This window comes from Diorhabda carinulata, chromosome X (genome assembly GCF_026250575.1).
Source record: "Diorhabda carinulata isolate Delta chromosome X, icDioCari1.1, whole genome shotgun sequence".
Lineage (NCBI taxonomy): Eukaryota > Metazoa > Arthropoda > Insecta > Coleoptera > Chrysomelidae > Diorhabda > Diorhabda carinulata.
Genome location: NC_079472.1, coordinates 13,637,072 through 13,662,235, shown reverse-complemented (window position 1 = coordinate 13,662,235; position 25,164 = coordinate 13,637,072). Strand labels below are relative to the sequence as shown.

The following is a 25,164-nucleotide window of genomic DNA, read 5'->3' as shown; positions in this document are numbered from 1 at the left end:
AGAGATTGAGATATATAAAAAAAACTGGATGTATTGAAACTAGACAAAGACTTAGGTTTACAACCAAGTATATTTACAAAAGAATTTTGTTACTGTTTCATGTTTATTTCTTAAGGAGGCATCTAAAATCGTCGCAAAGCAAGTTTATTTCGGAACCTATTCTGAAAGCTTCTATGATAGGTGTTTTTTTTCTGCGGCATCACGCCATCAAATATTATCCGATTCCGAATTATATCCGCGAAAGAAACCTCCTTGGAAAACAGCAATACAAAATGGACCTTTAAACTCTTGCATAATCAGTTTATTAATCAGCTTATTAGCTTACAAAGTATTATAAAACCAGTGGCTAATACTTAATAGTCACAGTGATATGTAAATTAAAAAAATAACCAATGAATTAACATTTAATCAATCATGTGCATGCTGCCACATCTCAACAATTATAAGAAACTACAAACATCAATGAAAAGTATCTACCGAAAAATTTTTAGTTTATACATTAAATAATTGCAAAAGGCGATTTTGTCTGTTAATGGCACCTTCGGGAACTACTTCCGGTTCGAATAAGACTTCGTTGTCACCAGCACCGAGGTTATTGAAACATTCGTCGTCAAGTTCATAAAATACACCTTCATTCTGGCAGCAAATGTTGTGTACCGTGGCACAGGCTAGTACAATCTTCCTCGCTCTTCGTGGTGAAACTCTGAGATGGTTAAGATATGGGAATCTCTCCTTCAAAATGCCGTAAGTATTCTCAATAACTCGCCATGTGCTTTTATGCCTCCTATTATAATTATGTTCATTTGGATTTCTTCTCAGGGGAACCATAAGCCACTCTTTCAGTCCATATGCGCTGTCTCCCAAGATCACTGCGTTAGGAAAAGGTCGGAATCATTGACCAAAATCCCGCGCAATTGCAGAATTACGTAGTACTCTTGCATCGTGGACACTGCCAGGCCAATTAGCATTAACAACGTAAAACTGAAAATTAGGGCCGCAAACCATCATGCAGTTAAGAGAATGGTTACCGTGTCTGTCTACGTAAGCTGCTTCATTTTCACTGGGGGCATCGATATTTACTAAAGTACCATCAACACACCCACATACACAAGAAAACCCCGCAATGTTGGGAACATATTTAGTACAATAGCATTGACAAAATTCAGACAGGAACTAACAAAATTTAATCTAATGTCAAATTGACGTAAGTCCTTATTTCCAAAGTCTTTACAAAAAAGTGACAAGTGCAAAATTTATGTAAGTTAATTGTGGAACACAAAGACTTTTCACTTTGCAGCAAATGCAAATTGAAAAGTGATAAATGCAAAGTTGCAAGTATCATTGTGGAATAGGCCTCAGAACCAGTTGTCACTGATTTTTTAACCTTTCGAAATTCATTGTTCAGACAATGCATTGTTGCGGCATTACGTCACGGCATTAGGTGCTATGACTTAAAATGTCATTGTCTGAACGAGCCTCAATTAATGTCACGTCAACTGTCATATTCAAGGATTAGATTGACACATTCAGGTAGGTTAGTTTGCAAAGATTATATACTCGATAATATACTGTTAGTTTGTATTTTATAGTGCTGGCAGATGCACTCACATGGAGGCCATTGGAAGTAATTAAGAAGTTTCTACTGTCATAATTTGTATAACAAAAACTAATAGATTTAAAATAAATAAATGTCGTTTATTTAATCAGATTCTAGCGAACTAAAACAAAAAATGCGTAACGTTACCTTATATTTGTAGATGTATAAATAGATTTCTTTAATTTTTTGTTTCTTTTACCTTTTTTTTAAAGCAAGGTTAAAATTTGCCGTTACTTCATGTTACTGTCTTTAATATGGCTACAGCATTGGTTATATCTTCATCATATATGAGTTCTTTCCAATGCTTACGAGAAAAATAATTTCTACTACATACAGTTGAATAAGTTCTTTTTCAACTATTAAAAATATACTGGATTGAGTTAAAACTATGAATCTTCTTTGTCTTAGAGCTGTTACTCCATGAAACGATTTAGGACATGAAAGATTGAGTTTTAATGAAAATAGAATCAAACGAAAAAAAAACCAACTTTGAAATTTATTAAAAATGTATTGCTAAATAATTTGTATATAAATATCTAGGGTTAAAAATCAATAGGGTTACAAAATTGTCCAGCTAATTTTTAGTATCACTAGTCCAAATTTTTCTAAAATAAAAAATTTGAAACTATACTGATTTTAATACTTTATCATATATTCATGTATTTTTTATTTGTTAAAAATTCCTGGTTAGTATTTATGTTGTATAAAAATAGAAGTAACAAAAATGGTTTTTTAAGGCTAATTGTTTTGATTATTTGCATTTGCTTTGAGAAAATTTAATCATAAACCAAATAAAATTCCTTCAGAATAAACAAGTATTGGAGAAGTGATAGAGAAAACTATAATTTTGAGGCTATAAAAAATAGTTGAACCACAATTTTTAGCCAATTGTTTACTAATTAAGTGAACTCTGTAATAATTTAATAATTTCTTTTTATTTTTTGGACCTTCTGTTCAGAATCTTATCTCCATTAACATTTTTTTTAAAAATGTAGTTTATTTTGTGAAAAAATATTCGTAATAGAAATCCGTGAATATCTTCACATGGGTTTCTTGTAGTGGAAGGAAAAGATAAACATTGTGGTTAAATAATTACGTATGTCTTCTTATTTTTTATTAGGTTTGTTCTTGGTAGCTGCACTGACAGAACTAGTTCAGGATGTGCACACTAAAGCCTTCTTTGTACCAGAACCAGCGCCAGCGTCACTGTTCTTCTTAGCAGTGCAAGAGAACTAGTTCACCCAGTTAACTGTACTGCTTGCACTGGGTCTAGAGTCAGTTCAGCCAGTGCAGTGCAATAAGTGTAATCTGGAAACGGTGGTAATACATCAAAAAGTATTCAATCGTTTTCCATTATTGTAAATACTACAAACTATATTGTTCTTTGTATCTCATCGAACTAATTCTCATGAACTCATGAATTGGCCTGCACTGGTTCAGTTCAGTACAGTTCCAGTGCAGCTACCAAGAACATATTTTGAAGTCATTTTATCAGAAAGGGTCCAAGCTACTTCAAAACTGATCATCTCTTGAAATTTCTATTTTGAAAAACTATTAGTTTTGATGATTGAAAACTTTCCTTAATATAAATGAAAATATTGAATAAAATTGCAAATTTTAAACTGATATGAAACAGATCACTAATGAAGAATATATTTAAATGGATAATAAAGAAATTTTGATATTAATTAAACTAATAACTAGTAGAAGTGAAGTTTTAAGCTTTAGCAATTAAAAGCTTTCTAGAATAAAAAGCTTTTTAGTTTATTGTCAAGTAATAAGCCATTTTTGTTCACACTATGTATATTTTATTAATGTCAGTATCGTTTCTATATAAAAAAATCTAGATCTAACTTATCTACCTACCTAATGAAAAAAAATAGCACCATAGGAATTTTTAAACAAGTAGGGGTAGGTATTTATATAAAAATTAAAGCCTCTTGATAGAGGTACATATAGGCAACTTAAATAAAGCGAAACTTTGTTTTTTCTTTCTAAATATCTAAACAAAATAACAAAAACTTATGTAACATAACTCGTTAGAGCAAAATGTGGTATACATTAATGGGTGTATTTGCATAAAATTTAATTCAAAAAAGTATATTACGCTAATATTAAATGCATTTAATGCAAACGAGTACTAAATAAAATAAATATGTTGATATTTATAGTGAAGGGCATATTATTTCTTTGATATTCCAAGAAATAGTTGGATTATTATTATTATTATGATTCTATATATGGAAAATAAAAAAAAATATTAAACTTGTTACATGTTAATTGAAGTAATTTCAGTATATAATCTTGATTTAACCCAACTGCAACTAAAGTTGAAACATTTTCAGTTTTTAGAGAAACTTTCAAGGTTAAAAGGGCGTGAAGGGAAAAAATGAAGTTAGTTTTTTCAAACAGAGCTATTTTTTGCATAGTCATGAATCCTCCGTTCTATTAGGATAAAAAAATTGAATTGGGATCAACAATATGTGAAAAAAAAATTATATTTTTTGATATATTGAGAACATAACTTGAATAAAATTAACAAAAAGTCCTTTAGGAGTAGGGACACCACGTTTTAAGAGAAACTTTCAAGGTTAAAAGGGCGTGAAGGTAAAAAAATTAACATGCGGTTTGGTTGACAATATCATGAGACTCATGGTGAATTTCTTTATAGAAAAAGAAAAGTTAGTTTTTTCAAACAGAACTATTTTTTGCATAGTCATGAATCCTCCGTTCTATTAGGATAAAAAAATTGAATTGGTATCAACAATATGTGAAAAAAAATTATATTTTTTGATATATTGAGAACATAACTTGAATAAAATTAACAAAAAGTCCTGTAGGAGTAGAGACACCACGTTTTAAGAGAAACTTTCAAGGTTAAAAGGGCGTGAAGGTAAAAAAATTAACATGCGGTTTGGTTGACAATATCATGAGACTCATGGTGAATTTCTTTATAGAAAAAGAAAAGTTAGTTTTTTCAAACAGAGCTATTTTTTGCATAGTCATGAATCCTTCGTTCAATTAGGGTAAAAAAATTGAATTATGATCAACAATATGTGAAAAAAAATTATATTTTTTGATATATTGAGGGAATAAAGTAAATTATAAAAAAAACCACCTCTATAGATTATAAACATTCATTTTCTTGAGAATTGTGGTCTAATTAAATGACAATAATACAGTTTTAATGTGTTCTAAGGCCCCAAAATTCGCGAATTGGTATTTCAAAAAGAATCTCGATTTAAACAATTTTAGTTCATATCCGATGAAACGATTTGACCAATTTATACCCACATATACGAATGGAATAAAGTCCAAAAAAGTGGTGGCCCTATTTTTTCCTGGACCATAAATGCTTTTATGATCAAATGATAGTTATTGCATAGGAAATTCCAGAGGGAATTTGTTTAGAATTACGGTCTTGAACCACATCCAGCCTGTACAGGGAGATATAAGTTTGGTTTGGTTTGGACTGGTTAGATTAGATTAGATTATTCATTTTCACATCAAAATATCAACATAAATATTTCATAAACAATTATTCAAATTGATATTTTCTATTGATTCTGTGTTTAAATTTATAATTTTGTAGCTTTCGGAGCCGGTATTCTCGAAATATGATTTTCAGGTCGAGAATCCTTTCTGGGGCTTCTAATTGACATTCTTTCCGGCGAATTTCTTATCGGACCCAATGATGTATATTTGTCCTCGTCGTTTAGAGTGTTTAAACTGCCGAATTTCTTGAGCAATATTTGGACTTGCAATGCTGCATCTTCATCTGAACTTGCTTGGGATACGACTTGTAGAAGTTCCTGTTTTAATTTAGTTTTTGTAGGGGATGTATTTGTAGATGAAGATCTTCGTTCTGTTAGACCCGAGACGCTTCTTCGCACTAAACGAAAATAAGTATAAAATTATACAGAGCGATTAGGGATTTTTGTATAAAATCTTACCTGGTGAGTTTCTAGCAAACGGTTGGACGAAAGTATCTTGTCCAATGCTCGGTCTGGATTGTCGAGGTCTTCCACTCCATGTGTTAATCCTAGAATCACCCTTTCTGACTTGGGACGGTGTTTTCTTTGGACTTTTCTGAATTTGAATGTCTCCTTTAACTTCTGCACTGTTGGTTCTACTAAAAGATTTCTTCTTAATTTGTGCGTCGTCCTTGGTCAAGGAAAATGATTTTTCTTTCTTTTTAATTAACGTTTCGTGAGTTGTCGTTTCGGGAGAGGTACTTGAAGATTCCGAAAGTTTTTCCATCGATTGGAGATTCTTTTCTAATGTAGTTTTCATATCATTCCCATAAATTCTTTGCGAAAAGTGGGTTCTTCTAAGACCAAATTCGTTAAGATCGTCGTCTGTATAAACTTGATGCTCTGAAAAAGTGAAATTTTCCATTAAGATTCTAAATAATAATATCTAAGTTTTCATTGTCGAATTTTAACAATAACTTACCAGTTTCTTCAGCATCTTCTGTGGAATTTTGACTATAAAGAGATGATCTTTGTTTGGTTCTATCGTGTATAAGACCTAAGCTTCTGTAACCTTCATCGGACATTTCTGAAGTAGTGTCGCTATGATCTGTATCATTTACGTGTAAACTAACTTCTGATTTTAGAACCTAAAATTGATAAGCAAATCTCCTAATCAAGAAGTAACCCATAACATAAGTAAACGCGATCTATCCAATTTTGTTTTTAACGTGTCATTTTGATAGTGGTTTGATAGGCTCTTCAAATAATGAATGTAAAAAACTTCTTTTTCGTTGTATTATTGAATTGTTTTTGTTTGTGTTCTAAAACTTCGGCGGTGTTTGTCAATGTTGAAGAAAAAGACGTGGCTTTTGGAGAAGTTTCCTTAATAGTTTGGGCAGGCATTTCAATAGAAGCAGTAACCGAGTTGGTTTTTATATATAGAAATTTTAAGAGATCCTGTCTTTCTTTAGACCAGTTTCTTCGGCGAAAACTTATTATTATATTTGACACAATAACTAAAACGATATACTTACCTTGGAATCTACTGGAATTTGCATACTACTGACAATATTTTTAGGCCGATAGCTATTGAGTGATATTGGCAAAGATTGTGGACCATAATTATTTTTATGTTGTGGACTTCTATTCGATGAAAGTTTCGTATTAAAATTTGACGTGTAATTCGGTGTAGGACTTCTAGACCTGTTTAAAGGCGGCGCCAGGGATCTTCTCGTAGAAAGATTCGGACTGAGTGATCTCTTAGGTGAACGAGATCGAGATCGATTTATAGAATTCATCGGGGGACCTAAAGAATGAGGACCACTGGAACCGTTGCATACATTGAATGAGTCGTTATTTGTTGCTTGTGATCTGAAATTGAGAAAAATAAAGGGAAAGTTTCCGACGATAAATAAGCGACGACCCGCATGATAGTCTTTATATTTACCTTTCATAGTAAACATGGGATCCATGTAAATCTATTGCTCCTGGTTTATTTACCAATTTCGCTCCTTGGGTAGTTCTATGTTGCGTTCTACATCTACACGGATCGTGTTTATCCAAATAATGAGACAGTGTATCCCATCCCCCTCCGACTCTAACCATCACGTGATTACGGAGAATCTGAAAATGGTAACAAAAACAAAATTCATTTTGAGAAAGTTTCCGGTTTAGTGGGTTGGCTGCGGGAATCTCACATAATCAACGCTCCCGGTCCGTTACTTGGATTCCGTGACTGATAGAAAGAAAACTTTTGTGAAATTTTTAAGTTACGTCACTCCTTATTAACCCTCTAGAATGATTCTATCGCCTTCTAGGCATTTAATACCTCTAACAGTGTACAAAACTTGATATTTTTTTTTACATTTTGTTGTGTTGGTTCTTATTCAGGACACCCTGTACATGTATTGGAGAAGTGATAGAGAAAACTATAATTTTGAGACTATAAAAAATAGTTGAACCACAATTTTTAGCCAATTATTTACTAATTAGGTGAACTCTGTAATAATTTGATAATTTCTTTTTATTTTTTGGATCTTCGGTTCAGAATCATATCTTTATTAACATTTTTTCCAAAAGTTTAGTTTATTTTGTGAAAAAATAATATCTTCACACTTATTTCTTGTAGTGGAAAGAAAAAGACAAATTGTGGTTAAATAATTAAGTTTGACTTCTTATTTTTTATTAGGTTTGTTCTTGGTAGCTTCACTGTCAGAACTAGTTCAGGAAGTGTACACTAAAGCGTTCTTTGTAGCAGAACCAGCGCCAGAGTCACTGTTCTTAGTAGCAGTGCAAGAGAACTAGTTCACCCAGTTAACTGTGCTGCTTGTCTAGAGTCAGTTCAGCCTGTGCCGTACATTAAGTGTAGTAAGGAAACGGTGGTACTACATCCAAATATCACGTCACTCCTAATTAACCCTCCAGAATACTTCGATCGTCTTCTAGGCGTTTAATACCTCTAACAGTGTACAAAACTTGATATTTGTAGCTTGCGTTACAAAGAAATTTTTTTTGTCATTTTGTTGTGTTGGTTCTTATGCGGGACACCCTGTATAGCCGAATTAAGGTCTATAAAGCTATAAATTACACGAAACTAAATTTTTTTCCGGTAAATGATAATCGAACGCGACAAAAATTTCATTTTGTGATAAGGTCTGAAAGAATCTTTTCTATTTCCATGATTAGGATCCACAATCAACTGATAGGTGATTTATATAATCCGGAATCCTAGTTTACGAATTCTTATCTTTTCTTTGGACTGTTGGAGTATTCTAGTTATGGTTGGAATGAATACATGCGACGAGTAATCTATTTACTTTATTTAGAATTCATTATGATTCATTTCAAATGATATTACAAGTAATTGAATACCAATTTTGGTTATTTGGATATGTGTAAACTGAATTCATTCTAGTCTGTTGTGTCACAAAGTTTAATAATAAAAATAGATGCCTAATTATTTATGATATAGCACACCTGCATTAAGGATAATGAAAAAAAAAACAAGTAATCCTTGAAAATTACAAAACGATATGTGTGTGAGCTCACCATCTTTGTATAGAGCGTGTAACCTACTCAATGGATTTTTACGAAATAATCATTTATATATACACTGAAAATCATAATTTTACTATTAAAAACTAAAAAAATAAATTAATTAAACATTCTTTTCTTTCAATAAGTTAGTTAAATACAATTTTCGCTTTTTACATTGTTAGAAAATATTATCGATAGTTCTAAATCATTCTTCTTCTTTTTTCTTAGGTCTGTTTGGTTCTGCCATTTTTCTTTTAAGGCTTTGCGGTGTCAAACTATTCGAGGACACATTGGGAGTCGTTTACCTCTATACCAAATTGCATCTTTAACGAGTTATAGAGCTTCAAAGTTGAGCCAAAAATTTTGTAAAAAATTAATTTCTTCACAGCCCTTTAACTTAAAAAGTTAATTAGGGATGACCTAACCTTAAAATTTCACACGTTTTTTATCATTTCCAAAAATTAAGAGTACCATTTTTTTATTTTCTAATCAATCAGGAGTTAAGTTTAAGATTTTAGTAGGTGAGTCAATGTTTTTTTTTAAATGTTTGTTGACATATTAATTAAAATAAATATATATATACACTCACCCTAACAAAAATAAGTACTTTGGTATCTCCAATCCTATATTTTCCTTCAGATACCCTTATCATGGGAAACTGGGTGGGGCAGGTACATTTTTCAACTAAATCCCTAACCTGAAACAGAATTTTCAATTCAATATTATTAATAAAAAAGGTGATGTAATGCTGTGTTTTTTAAATTTTACAATTTTTTCTTTTATGTTAGATTTATTCTTAGACAGATATATTTTTGATTTTTGGTCACATTTGATGAAAAATTAGTTTCAATAAGCAGGTAAAAATCGACCGTCTTTATCAATATATTTTGTTTAAGACTGAAAAAGGTTTGAACATCAATTTTTACTTGTTAAAACGGTACTGAAGCAGTAAAATATTTTATATTTGCGAAGTAGTTGTTAGACATTGGAAATAATCAAGTTCCAGTGTACACCTCGACCGGATTCATCAAATTACCCACAGATTTCTGGCACATTACAGACTCAAAAGAGAAGCTTATTCAGCGCGTTTACTCAGATCTAGTGCAACATTTAAATAACTATTTTGGCGGCGAAAAATACAGATGTCGAGGATATCAATCAAATTTTCTTCCGGGTCAGTTGGTTATCTTCAAACTTCAACTGTGCAATGGAACAAGGATGATAGAAAGGTGATGAATAACGTAATAAAGGAAAAATTTAATGGAGAGGGTGTCTTTTCAATTTCCAGTACGTCTGGACTTTGCGATGACCATAAATAAATCGTATGGCCAGTAGTTAGAAGCTTCGCACATGGACAATGTGTTTGCGCAACGGAAAACCAACATCTTTGTTTATTTACGTACCACAAAACAAAACATAGTTTACCAGAAAGCTTCAAATTGATCAACAGACTGTATCATAACTATGTGTGTCCATCAATATCAAATTGAAACCTTATAAATAGTATTTCAGGAAAACTCAGTATTCTTTTAAAATAAAAGTGTATCGATCGAGGCACTAAGAAGTCTGCTCAGCTAGTTGATAATAAAGTTTAGGGTTGCTTGTAGTTTCTTATATTAATAACTACACATCGTATTTTATAGCTCGTGTTATAAACCAGATGTCAACGATTCTATTCACTTTTGAATAGACCTTTTACTTTCATTCTTAAGCTCGTTGCGTTCCTTTTCAGGTAAGACCAATTTAAAATTTTCATTTCTGTTCACTCTGTACGTGTTTTCTACGTCCAAATAAAGCTATTTTTGAGACGGAACACCCGCAGGTCATCAATAATAAAATTTCCCACGTATTTTGTTTATATATTTTTCGATTTTTCTAAAGATTCGAGCACGAAGTTGCAGTTAAAATTGTCGATAGAAAGTCGTAGATTATTTTACTACAACATTCAATTGTCTTCAAACAATAGCTGTTTCTTATAACATTAGTTCGAATTATTATTACAGTAGGCTTTGAAATGGATACGTCTTGTTTGTTTAAAGGATTTATTGTTGTTGGTTTATTTTTAATTGACTAATACCTACTGTTTATAGAAGTTTGTAATTGTCGTGAAGTGATTCATTGAGAAAGAAGTTTTAGTAAACAGTGCCCCATTCTTCCACTATTGCGGTACATTTTCTCTAATTTCGCTTTCAGTTTGAGATACGCAAACAAATAAAGAAGATTCCATCAAGTATTCGAAAGCACACGAGGTCTGGTTATTAAATAAAAACATGTGAAAAACAGGAGTAACGTATCAATATCAAATTTCTCATTAAATTGAAAAAAATTCCGACTGTGTGTTATAAATTGTTGCAAAAGACCTATGGGGACAATTCTCTATCTCGTGCGCGTGTTTTTGAGTGGTGTAAGCGCTTTAGTGATGGCACTGAAGATGACCAGCGCCCAGGTCGCTCTGTGACTGTTTCAACTATGGAAACAGTGACCAAAATCAACCAAATTGTGCATGCAGATTGTCGACTGAGCATCCGGATGATAGCCGAGGCTGTAAACGGCGATAATAAAACGGTTTGAAAACTTTTACACGAGGAATTATACATGACAAAAGTCTGTGCGTAGTTGGTGCCAAAAAATCTGACTTTACCAAAACCTCTTGCGTCAACGGGTCTGATCAGATTTCCTCGAAAGGTTAGAAAGGTTAGAAAAAGATCTGCTTTGAAAGGGACCAGATTTTAATCGATGGGAGCGGTAAAGCAAAAAACGACAGAGCTCCTCATTAAAGAAGGCTTCCAGCACTGCTTCGATCGATGGGAAAAACGTATGGAAAGCTGTGTGGCGAGGGTAGGGGAGTATATTGAAGGGGAGCATCGTTATTTAATAGCCAGACCTCGTATGTTGCCATTATAAAAGAGGCCATCACCATTTAACGTTAAAAGAAATACCACCAAAGCATTTATTCTGAGTTTAACAACAACCCTTTACAATTTATAAAAAATGCTCATTTAAAATTACAAATTGACGTGTCTCAATTGTTCTGGTTCTGGTTCTCAAGGACCTAATTTAAACGAAATTTAAATGGATCCCTTTATTTAGACGTCCTTCAATAACCCTACTAGAATTTTTCATAATGACCTTATCAGGTTAAACGGAAAGGAACGCATTAGGATAATCCCATTTAAAATAAATTAATTTTCCATCAGGTTTTTCTGATCAAATCTATATAAAAAACCTCCCAGGATCAACTTATTGGAAAGCAAAATATTACTTATTATCTTATCCTGACGAGGTCCACACTAGGATCACATTAGGTTGACCCGTTTGAAAATAAATTGATTTTTTTTCAGGCTTTCTTGCTTGTGTGAACTTCTCACTTCAATACAAATGAGAAGGAAAATCTAATCAGGAATATGTCAGTTAATTGTCCAAGTCCAAGTAATGTAAAGTAATCCTGATAAGGATCTTATGAGCTAATTCTGATTAGAATCATATAAGGTAATCCTGATCAGGACCTCATAACTGATCTGCGTTACATCCTTATCAGTCCTTGTCAGGTTATCCAGGTTGCGGAATAACCTGATAAGATCCTTATCAGGTCCACACAAAAAATTCTGGTCAGGAATTAGAGGTTATACCTTTCGTTTTAAGAAAAATTTTTGCAAAACTGCCGTTACCATCGACGATTTGATCAAAGAAATAAGTTTCATTAACCATCGAAAGCTCAAATCTTCGTCCCAGGTGGATATTACATTATCAGATGAAGTCCTTGCTATATAAAGTAACATTAGATACCGGTTTAAAATTGATATTAACATCATTCAAATGACTAATAAGGACCTTTAATTATTTAAAAGGATTTCCGTTCGTTGAGAGTGGAATTTAAATATCAATATCTCTAATCAATCTACCGATTCATAAATGACAGTGGCATTAATTTATTCTAATTGAATTCTTACAAATAGAAAACGATTGTCTTAGATGAAATTTGTACTGTTAACTACCGAAATCAGATACCTGGTATCGATCACTTATCAGAATGATTATATTCAATATACTGCTTGAGATTGGAGATAAGGTTAATTTCTAGGAGCAGCTAGTGCTGACGAAATAAATAACAAAGTTAATAAAAATGAAGAAAGAAATAATACCAAATGTAACGTGCCAATCGGCCTGTTACGATTTTGATTAAACTTATTCCGTTAATTGTGATGTAATATTCATTAGCAACGTCTACAAAAAATTATTTTTCGATTCTATTTAAAACAATAAATTCTATTTATTGTTGTGGATGTATGAAGAAGGTCAAAAAATGGCCGAAACTTCGGATATCATCCGTGCTTCCATGAAAGTTAATACTTCCAGTTGGATCAATAATTAATCTGATAGCATTAATATTTATTGTTTCATCCGTCATATTCACTTGATCTGGCTCCCTCTGATTACTTTTGGTTCCGAACTTACAAAACTGTGGCGTCCAATGTAATATCAACTAGTACCTTCAAATGAGTCCTTATACCTCTTCCTGAGGAAGATTCTTAAGCTGAAGACTTTGAGGTTAAACTCAGCAGTATGACAGCAACTCACAACACCTATCTATCCATTTCTCACATTTTCTTGAACTTTTTTCATAGAAGAGATTCTATGTTAAAAAGAAGACTTTCAATTAGCAACACCAAACATACATGCCATGCTGCTACGAACGTCAAGGCAGGGGGGAGGCCATGAGATTTGCTCAAGAAATTATAGAAGTCACCTAACAATCAAAGGAAAAAGAAGATAAAACTAATGAGTAAAAAGTGAGATAATAATAAAGAAAAGGTTAATATTTTGATAGAGTAGACTACAATTTATAAAACCAATAGTGTATTAGGCTACAACTTTATTACTGTGGGTTACTGTTTAGGCAATTAAGTGACTTAGGCTTCAATTTAAACAATTTATAGTGTCTTCTATATATCTTATATACTATCTTAGGCTATTATCTGATACTGTAGGCTACTATTCGCGGAACTAATACTATCTAGGGGAATTTATTTGATACTGTAAGCTACTGTTTGGGGAACTAATACTATCTTAGGCTATTATTTGATACTGTAGGCTACTATTTAGATAAATAAGTGACCTGGTCTACTATGTTAATACTATAGGTTACTATCTAGATAACTAATAGTATCGTAGGCTATTATTTCAATACTGTATATTGTGATTTCGGCAAATAAGTATCTTAGGCTATTATTTTAATACTGTAAGTTATTATTTAAGCAACTAATACTGTCAGGCTACTTTTTTAATACTGTGGGCTACTATTTGCGAAACTAATACTATCTTAGTCTATTATTTGATACTGTAGGCTACTGCTTGGGGAACTAATACTATCTTAGGCTATTATTTGATACTGTAGGCCACTATTCGCGGAACTAATACTATCTTAGGCTATTATTTGATGCTGTAGGCTACCATTTGGCGGAGCTAATACTATCTTAGTCTATTATTTGATACTGTAGGCTACTGTTTGGGGAACTAATACTATCTTAGGCTATTATTTGATATTGTAAGCTACTGTTTGGGGAAATAATACTACCTTAGGCTATTATTATTGATACTGTAGGCTACTATTCGCGGAACTAATACTATCTTAGGCTATTATTTGATATTGTAGGCCACTATTCGCGGAACTAATACTATCTTAGGCTATTATTTGATGCTGTAGGCTACCATTTGGCGGAGCTAATACTATCTTAGTCTATTATTTGATACTGTAGGCTACTGTTTGGGGAACTAATACTATCTTAGGCTATTATTTGATATTGTAAGCTACTGTTTGGGGAAATAATACTACCTTAGGCTATTATTGATACTGTAGGCTACTATTCGCGGAACTAATACTATCTTAGGCTATTATTTGATACTGTAGGCCACTATTCGCGGAACTAATACTATCTTAGGCTATTATTTGATACTGTAGGCCACTATTCGCGGAACTAATACTATCTTAGGCTATTATTTGATGCTGTAGGCTACTATTTGGCGGAGCTAATACTATCTTAGTCTATTATTTGATACTGTAGGCTACTATTTGCGGAACTTATATTATCTTAGGCTATTATTTGATACTGTAGGCCACTGTTTGGGGAACTAATACTATCTTAAGCTATTATTTGAGCAAATAGTGTCTTTGGGTACCTTTTTTAATAATGTAGGCTACTATTCAAGCAAGTAATACTAACACTTTTAATACTGTACTATACTATTTAGGCAAATAAGTGTCTTAGGCTACTATTTTTATACTGTACGCTAGTACTTAGGCTACTAATAGTGTCTTAAGCAACAATTTTGCTACTGTAGTCTAGTATTTAGCCAAATAAGTGTCCTCGTCTACTATTTTGATACAATGGGCTACTATTTAGGCAACAATAGTGCCTTACTGTAGTATTGTAGGCTACCATTTAGGCAACTAATAGCGTTTTAGGCTACTATTTCAATACTGTAGGGTACTACGTTAACATTTTATCGTTGTAGGCTACTAAAAGCGAATATTTTTGTTCTCATTGTCTTGTTGCACTCTGTATGTTATAGTAATAATTGTTTGTTAACAGTGCATTATTCAAAAGCATTCCATTCCTAATTATTCAAAAATTTAACGTAAGTACTAAGTGCACATAATTAATTAGACATTCAAGAACCGATTTGTATTCATTTCATTCTATTCAATAGTTTTAATGGAGGTTAATTTTTCTGACTCACTAAAACGCCCAATCTTGCAACGCAAACAATGTAACAAGTACGGAAATAAAAGATAACGGTAGCTTTTTTGTCCCGTAATGAAATTAATACATTTTCGAAACGAACGTACAAAAAAAACCATCATTGTAGGTACAGTTAAAAAAAGTGTTAAACCGTATTCAAAATGAAATTACTGTCGGAATATTTAATAGGATTATTGACACATTAAATTCTCAACTGATAGAGATATCTCGCGTTTTCCATATCTTCCGAAAATTGATCGGCATTTTCTCGCTTTTCAAGGTTTCTTTTCCGAGTTTTCCAGAATTCTCGTTGTTGTTTTTGCAAATTCTCCGATAATTTATAGAATCTTTTCGATTTCTTCCGGATCGTTCTCGAGATTACCGAAGCTTAGCATTTTTGTCTTATTTCAAGGCTCCAGATACCGAAAAATTGATTGGTTCTGAAGCGTTTTCAATCACTTTGAATCATAATAGAGATTTATATAACACAACCCAGTTAGTTATTTTCATAGGAGGTGTTGATGAAGAATTTGCAGTGGCTACACGATCGAAATAAGCTTAAATCACAAAAATAAAAAAATGCGCATTTTGTATTTTTCTTATTTAAAACTATCTAACCGGAAAATTATATGCCTACATCAATTTCGAAGTTTCCTTTCAGAATATCGTAAATTTTTCGAGGGTTTTGAAGCTTATGCTTTTTTCTAAAATAGTTTTTCATCTACTGAATTAAAAAGTTTACCTCAAACCTTGGAAATATTTTTTTGAATTGTTTATCAATTTCAACCGATTCTATTGAGCATTTTTTGTTATTCTAAATTGTTTTTTGAATTTTTATTACAAATCTGTGATGCGTTTTGTTAAAAGCTAGTTGATTTATCGATTAAGCTTTTGTAACAATATTTTGTGCCTTTTCAATAGCGTTTTCAACTTTCCCACCATAGAAATATGCTGTTTTATTGACCTGCGATTATATATTCGCTGATAGTATAATTAATAAATGCATAATTTGTGAATTTTTCTTTGTACCCTCAATTAAGTCCATACCAATAAACTATTCTCGAAAATAGTGTGACGTAGCTTAACGTACTTTTTAATTTTCATCGTATATTTTTAGTTAGTATGTAATAAAACAGGTCAAGTAGTTTCTTTACATAATTCAAAGGATTTTGTTGAAAAAAGTTTTGTAAAAATGTACACGAGTGAAACTACACAAGCGGAAAACTAAAAAAAATGATTTCTTAATTAATTAAATGTTTCAAATAATTTCAACCTCGCTATTTTTTAAACACTATTGTTTATATTTATTTGTCGTAACGTTTATTCGCCCGTAAATAAGAATTACAATACAGTTATTGTGGATGACGAAACAGAAAACGTTGTGATCAGCAATTTTCCCTCTAAATTTTACCGGGTATCCCAATAAGAACTGTCATATAGCAAGAGAGAAGACTATGGACGCAAAAAAAACTCAAAAAGTACGTCGCTCTACCTTTTCGACACAAGCGTTTACTTTTCGAAGAGCAAATTGGACAGTAGTATCAATTTCCACTCTAAATCCCATTTCGTATTCATTCTATTACAACCAAGAGATGGCGGTAGTTGCTTGAAAAATACCACTGCAATAATAAAGTACACAATCTATACAGCGTATGTTTCAAGTTATTTGAAAGGCGTTAGTGTCCAATCCGGAGCTAGGTTCTACTCTGGGTGAGACTGCTTCTTCGTTATCAACACTAGCTGAGTTAAAACGAAGCCGTACGATCTGCGAAAACCAGCAGTTGACCAAATGAGGTAACGGCTACAGAAATGTTGGAGAAAATCCACCATGCGGTACTGGATGATTGTCGATTGAAACTGCTCCAGCTAGAAGACATGGTAGGCATTTTAAGATTGGTGCCGCGTTTGCTCACAATGGAACAAAAACAGCGTCGTAAAGATGTTTCTATTGGCAATGTTTGACAGAAAAAAAATGCAGAATTTTTGATTGATCATTAGTGCCATTTGGTAATAGAATTCAATAGTTAGTACGCGTCGATTCTTCTTTCTTTTACTCGAATGATGTTTTACTCTAGTGGAAAGTTTTTCTATTATGGGAAGTGTGATATTGTTTTTTGCCTATACTTTATGAAATATTAATCTAGTTTTTGTCTAAGTAATAGATCTTATGGTAGTTATTTCTTTAATTACTAATTTCATGCAGATATTTAGATCGCCTAGCTACGAGGGAATTCAAGTAAATTTGCATTTTAAGGATAAGTATTTTTTCTGAAGATGCTATAAAATTAACGATACGATTATTAAGAATTTCTCACGCAGTTTGCAACAATGTTTTGTATGTCTATTAATCTTATTAACTAATAAAAAAAAACTCGGAATATATTAACGAGATTAATTGATATTAACAATTGTTTTTTTTTGAAATTTCTACAATCCCACTACATTTGTTTATTTTAAAAACTTCTCTTCTCTTCATTAATATTTTTCTCCAGTTTTTAGAGAACAGGTGTTTCTTTAGACTATTGAATTAATTAGTTGTTCCATAATTGCTTGATTTGCATATGTTCATAGGTACTTTCAGCTCGCTAACACATTAAGGAAAAAATTAATGCGAGAGTCTGTTAATGTATTTAAAAAAAAATAACCACAAAAAAGAAACTGGTTAAAGACATTAGTCAATAGTTTAAGACACAATATGTATTCTGAAAATAATACTGCAGTTTTAGAAAACTTTGTTAACGTTAAATTTTTTATTATTACAAAATTCTCATCATCGATATACTGGTGATTAACGTAGATAGTTCAAATTTTGGTATTTTATTTACAGAAACGAGTGTTGCTAATTAAGTTTTAAGATAGACAAAAAAAAACAAATATTTATAATTGGATACGACTCGATTGTTTTTCAAAATAGTCTCCATTATGATCTATACCTCCATAACATGTGATTTGAACGCATGAACCGCTTCTTCAGGTGTAGAAAAACACCTCGCAATTTATTTTTGATCTTCGGAAATCACTAGGTGTCAAACGGCGGATGAACCGTCAATTCAAAGATTTGACTTTTGATTCAAGATGAATGATTCGTCTTCTGCGTTTGGTTTCCCTGATTTTTTCGAACACTTCTGACAAGACATTGTAAGATGGGGGAGACAAAGAAAAAGATACTGGTAAAGAGCATAGTACTTGAAGGGAAACCAATAGGGAAAAGAGAACCACCTAAGAGATGGATGGACAGCTGGCAGTCCACCTCCCAGGATCTGATACAGAGGAAGAAGAAGACTTCTGGCAAAAAAATGTTGATGTACCATTCTTGTTGTTATCTTGTATGTGTTGATTGCCGAGGAATTTGTGGTGTGAACGGTTTAGATTGAGCTGAGAAAGTGTATCTGGTTGGAAGAGGCCCAAAGTTTAAGAAACACAGTTTTTATGACAAAGATTTATATAAAAAATTATACGAACAAAAGTGAATATTGATACTCTGATCTGATATCATCTGAATGTAACTTTGTACAGTTTAGAATGAAATTTTTTGAAAAGAAAACCTTATACTTTTCCGATACCGAATGCATTTCCTATAGTCTCGTTACTAATAGCCATACCTCGTATAACAAGTGATAAATACCCATTCATCCATCCATTTTCGTCTCCTTTAGTTTTCTTTAAGCGTTTTTCCTTTCTCATATCTCCCTTATTTGTTACATCCGCTTTAATGTATGTCTATCTCCTTTCTACTATTTTTTTACATTTTCTCTTTATTTTTCTCATGGTTCCGCCTTATTTCTTCATTTGTTTCACTTTGTTTCTATTGTTATTCTTCTTGTTGTCTTCATCTTTCTCTTTTAAAGCTTAATTTTCGATTGTATATGCTGGTTTCGTTATTATATTCATTTCCAATTCCATTTCCACATGTGTGGCCTTGTCTATGTATAGAAAAATCTCGTTATTTATTCTTCCTTATAATTATTTCTGTTATAACTCCCATATATATTTCGCTTCTTGTCTTTACAGTTTATTTTATTTCTATTTTGGTTTTGTCTTTAATTTATTTAGTTATCTTATCTCTTCATTAGATTTCATTCCTATTTTTCGTACTTCTGATGGTTCCATCTCCACCGAGCATCTTCTGTTATATCTACAACGTCCACTGCTGCTCTTAGATCAATAAAAGTCTTCTTGTTCTCGTTTTCTTTCGTTTGTGTGAATGATGCTTATTCTTCTTCTAATTCATAGTTTATAAACAGTTCCTTTAACTTTTTCTAATTTGTAAACGTTTACTGATGTACAAATCAACTTACCATCTCATCCAAGCTTTTGAGGTCGTTGGTAATGATTTGTGGCATAGGTCCGTACATAAGAACGGTTTCTTCGTCTTCTATATCGCTATCGCTATCGTCGTCAATACCATTATGGTTGTCTAATCCTTCGTTGAAATTTACACCTGATTTCCTTTGATCGGCTGCTATTTCTCTATCGATTTGTCGTTCCATTTGGACTATTATTGGTGCCAACATACCAAATCTGAAACAAACAACTTAATAATTAGAAGATTCTTAAATAAATACGAAAACGATGTAGATCGATCCAGAGGAATCCAAAGGAATTGCCTCGACAATTTGGACTATTGCTTCGGTAGAAATATTTCGGGATAGATTGTGAGACACTGTTCACATTAATTCAGAAATATACGTTAGACACAATGAATCAAATGTAGTGGAAAATATTTTTATTTCACAGAGTTAGAAAGATTGTTGTCGGAAGTAGTCGAAAAAAATTTTCCTCAATTAGTGAGATCACGCATGGCTCTACAGTTTTCAAATGAAATTCATTCAAAATGTTGCTTAATAAAATAGAAATTTTGAGAAGAAACTCATTTAATTGTTTGAGATACGTTGAAGTGTTTCAAAGTTTCAATAAAATCGTTGATGCTTGTTTCAAAATGAAATTAGTTAGACCACGCATGGCTCTCCAGCTTTCAAGTGCCGTTCTCTTCGAAATAGGCATTCATTGTAGACTGAAAACAATATGTTCAACTTAACAAAATGCAGTTTTTGTACCTGATGTTTTCGCCAAAATATTGCATAATACTTTCCATGTATTTTTTTCTCTCAAGTCTATTAACAAAAATTACCCCAATCTTCTTGTAGAACGATAACCGTCTATTGAACTGGTCTACCATTGATTGATGATCCCACCTAATGTTTTTGAGTTTTTTATGAGTAATAAAATATTTCCTTATCTTGAAATAATATCATTCAAATGATGAATGAAAAAAATAACTCGTTGCATTCCGAAAACATGCAGGGAAGATAAAATTGACAAAAGGTCAGATTTTACACTATATTTAATTGAACAAATCAAGAATTTGACATTTGTAACTTACTGGTGATCTGAGGCATGGAATAGAATCACTTATAAAGCTACAAGAAAGTCTTGGAGGAAGTTGTGGACTTCCTTTTTTTGACTCATAAAAAGTGACAATTCTAACCAAGAACCCCTGCTTCAACTGGTGAGGAGCGGGATACAAGTACCAGAACCCAAGAGGTCGATTTGAGCGAAAATTCTTGTATATCTGGTGAAATGATTAAACTTCAGTATATTTCAGATTCTCAAGCTATCAAATGTATGAGGTTTGATCGGAAAAATATCCAAATTTAGTTAACCGAAAGCATTGAGCATTGAACTCCTACTACGTACAGTGTTTAGTTCTGATTTTACACCATCAGATTACTATGTATTCAAATCCATGGAGAAATTCTTGCGTGGGAAAAATTTGAATCCAAAGTAGAGAAACGCAGCGTGAAAATTTATTGCATCGAAGCCTAAATAATGGTTCCAAAGAGCTTGTTGAACATTGCTTTGAAACCATAGAATACGATGGGCTATACTTCGATTATTAATTAGTTATTAATTATTAATTAATGAAAATTCTTTGAAACTTAATAAATATTTGAAAATAAAAGTTTTTTGTTGGGTCAGGAATATCTGTAAATGATAATTAGTGGTGAAATAAAATCCCAGTGACATGCACCATCTGGTTTAATTCCTTCTAGACGTTCTCAGAAGCCCTGGTAAATATTCACACATCACATGGTGTATTGTGATATTTCTCTATTACAGTATCAGCAGAACAAATTCAATTAGGTAATGTAAATGAAATAATTCGCAGTTTGCTTACTACAAATAACGGTTAGCAGCTGTGATCTTAAGAAAACAAATACGGGTACCTACCTCAAACAAACCGAAATACCACTTCCTCGGTTATACAGTGTTTGATTTGTGCATTGAAATTTAATAGTTCATAGTTGGTTTTAATGAAAATTTGTATAAGAAATAAACTGTAAGAATGACTATAAAAAATATTGAACTATTTGTTATTTCTAACGAAAATAACAAACTCCACAAGATTAAGACCAAGAATTAATTGGATTTGTACTTAATTTGGAGTCGATTAACTTTTAAACTCAATTTAAGTTACCTCCTTTTATAGGTATAATTAAAATTTTGTTATAGAAAAGACCCAACTCAATTTCATTCGAGAAATTACCTCCTGAATGTTATTAAATGTATTAAATGTGAAATGCTCAATATCAAGTCTCAAAAGTATATAATTGTATAAGAAATATACGTTTTCACGTGAAAAAAATTCTAAAGGAAAATTAAGAAAATAATTTTAGTCACATTCTTTTAAAGTTATTATCTCGGAAAAGGGTGGGCTAACGAAATTTTGTTATAGAAAAGACCCATCCGAATTTCACACGAGAAATTACCTCCTGAAAGTTATCGCATGAATTTGGGAACACCCTGTATATATCGAGACATTTTATCTATACTGGGCATGCTTGAGAATGCGCAGAACCGACTTGGACACTCGGAAGATAGAGAAATCGTTGTAATTCTGTCTTCCTTAATCGGAACAGATTCCACTTATAGAAACTGTCCATATAGAAGTATGTATTAATATAATTAAATCAACTAACAATTATCTATTGTGTTATAAATCTGAGACATAACCTCTTTTTCTAAAAAATGAGAAACTTCGTTTTACGTATAACCAATTAGAAAATACACAATTATGTGGATTTCCATATTGATTGTGTGAATTGGAAGAAGGTAGATAATTTTTTTTGTTTATTTGTATAGAGAATTATACATTATTAGCTTTCTATTATGTCCAAATCAGTTATAGAATTAATAAGTGAGAATCCCGTACAATTAATAGATAAACATCTTATGTGTATGTGAAAATAAGTGAATGAGTTGATTATTCAGTTCCCAGTAGGTGAAAACTTTCAACAACTATTCGACAATTTGTCGAATAGAAATCACATTTTAATGTTTTTTAACAATAATTTCATAAATTCATATCATTATCCTTTACACGAACACCAGAAGTGTTAAATATAGTAATTAAGAACAAATAATGTACGAAACACCACCATTCTCAATACATTTAGCATACTAATGTCTAGCAGGTGTTTTGGTGGTAATACACACCTGGATATTGTTATTTAAATCTTTGTAAGTCCTTTGAAGGTTCAAATGAACACGAGATTTCAAAAAACATCAAGGGGATAAATCGGAAGATTGGATCGGCCACTCCTATGATTGAGATAAGGCCTTTAGGGCAGTGTTCCCATAAAACAATCGATGCTTTTGCGATGTGTACCGTCTCACCGCCCAGTTGGAACCAAATTTCCCCTAGGTCTAATTCATATAGACTGTAATACCAACTATAATTACGTCATTTTCCTCAAAGAATCAAAGACTAATAATTGCTTCCGAGTGATATCACAGAAGTTAGAATATTCCAAGGACAGAGGCGCAATACGCTGTGGTGAAGCTCCCACCGCCTCATTGTTTTCAGGTGATTTAATGTGATAAAGAATTCTAGTTCTTACTTTGTTCCAACGTAATGATCCACATAACATCTGGTTTCCGATCTGGAACTGGAACCGCCGGTGGTAAATTGAAGCAATTTGCAATTACAAAATATTTGCTCGAAACATAGGCTTCTATGGAAAACGCACGCTCCTCTTAAATTATTCCTCGCCTCTCGAAAGAGACCACCAGCTCCAATACTACATCAATTGACTAAATGGAGTAGCTTTGGAGTTCCTTCACGTTTTATGATTTCGATCGTCTTGATGTAATGCCTTCAGACACTGCAGTGCAACAATCTATCTAAAGATACTTGGAGTCCACTACGAGTTCAACCATCTGATAACTTTGCAGTTTCTTCAACTGCCTGCTTCACTAGCTACCCGATCGATCTTTAAACAGCTGAATTTTTTAAGGACCTCAGTCGCGAAAAAGTTTGTCTTTTTCCAAGCTGTCTCCTTTGAGTGCGTGGTGCTCTCCAAGGTCTCCTGATGAAACTGCAGGATGATCTTCGTTTACAGCGGCTCAGGACGATACTGGTATTCCCGGAAACATCCATACTTCAAGTAATAATTGACTTCTTCATGCTGACGGTTCAGCCAGGTGTCTATCTGTGAAAAAAGACGGTAAGTCCATCGGCCATTTTACTATGAAATTCACTGTTTGTGCTATCGTTGTAAGCTGTTTTTCCTTTCTTTATTCATGAGGTCTGCTTGGGTTAATTCGGTAGGACCTCTTCGCAGGTAGAGGGCAGAAATTGACGCAGACAAACAATAGAACGTCGACGTTATGTAAGGTCAATAACGACACAATAAAGGAGCAAATGGGACTGAAAGCAACAATTATGTACGACCGGGATTATCATGGATGCATGAAGTGAAAAAAGTGTACGAGAGTAGCAGTTGTCGAAAAAATGAATGATATTAATAACGTGAATAAAGAGAATCCGCAGTTTCGGCATTTTATTTGCTCGATTAAGCTAAAATCTTTCGGTTTACCACCACGTGTGTGAATTCTAGGTGTACCTGATGGGTATACCGTACCGTGTGTGCCGGGTTTTAAAAGCTTGGTTTATATTCTTGCTTCCACTATAATTTTGTACGATAAATCGGAGAAAACATCGAAATATTTTTGTATTTACTTACTTGGCACCTCTCCTGGCAACTTCCAATAAACATAGAATTACATGTTTTTCATTTTTTCGCATTATCAAATCGTCTGTTTCGAATAACAGGCATTCAATTATTTTCAAGGAATTACGACACCAATTGATAAAGTTGCTGACGTTGTCTCTGTAACAAAAAAAAATTGTAATTAAAAACCGAGGTTTAATTACAATGTGTCACTGACAATGAGTAACGATTTCAAATTTTATATAATAGAAGATTTATAGATCTCGTAAATCTTTTAAAGATGTACTCGCATTCAGCAGACATGTAATGTATACATTAATTGGCTTTTTAATTGAAGTATTAACAACTAAAAAATTGTAGTTTTTTTCTATAAAATCCAGATCATATTTTGAAAGAATACAGTGCAAATTGAGTTTCAATATTCATTATTACGAGATTAAGTTTAGGTTTACAGAAATAAGGTTTTTTTAATTGTTTTTTGCTTATGTGTTTTTCATAATTTGGAAAATAGAAAATTAAATTTATCAAAAAATCCAATGTAAACAAGAAATAGTTTCTTCTAGCTCAATTTTCTCAAAAAATGACTTGTATTGGTTTGGTTTATTTTTGTTAGGAAACAATTATTCGAATTCAATATGGACAGAAAATGACGTTTCAAAAAAAGGTTTTCGTAATATGACTTTTTAAAAAAATTTGTTTTCGTGTTGTAAAATGGTAAGCATGGACTTCCGAGTTGAGTTTTGTGGAAAATACACTTTTTGCTGTAATTAGACCAAATAATGGTTTTTTCAAAATCAATTTAA

At 32.4% G+C, this 25,164-nt stretch overlaps 1 protein-coding gene across 1 annotated transcript in view; it reads right to left on the bottom strand.

The window, feature by feature from the left end:
* Positions 1-2,085: 2,085 nt before the first annotated feature.
* The window catches only part of LOC130901613 (GAS2-like protein pickled eggs), an 87,282-nt gene continuing 64,203 nt past the window's right edge, over positions 2,086-25,164 (bottom strand). The window contains exons 4-11 of the mRNA XM_057813099.1: positions 24,374-24,520; positions 19,646-19,868; positions 9,197-9,304; positions 7,019-7,194; positions 6,606-6,942; positions 6,053-6,218; positions 5,551-5,973; positions 2,086-5,489 (exon numbers count right to left, since the gene is read on the bottom strand). Coding sequence (XP_057669082.1) covers positions 5,176-5,489; positions 5,551-5,973; positions 6,053-6,218; positions 6,606-6,942; positions 7,019-7,194; positions 9,197-9,304; positions 19,646-19,868; positions 24,374-24,520 — 1,894 coding nt within the window. The 3' untranslated portion in view covers positions 2,086-5,175. The remainder of the gene's footprint in view (positions 5,490-5,550; positions 5,974-6,052; positions 6,219-6,605; positions 6,943-7,018; positions 7,195-9,196; positions 9,305-19,645; positions 19,869-24,373; positions 24,521-25,164) is intronic.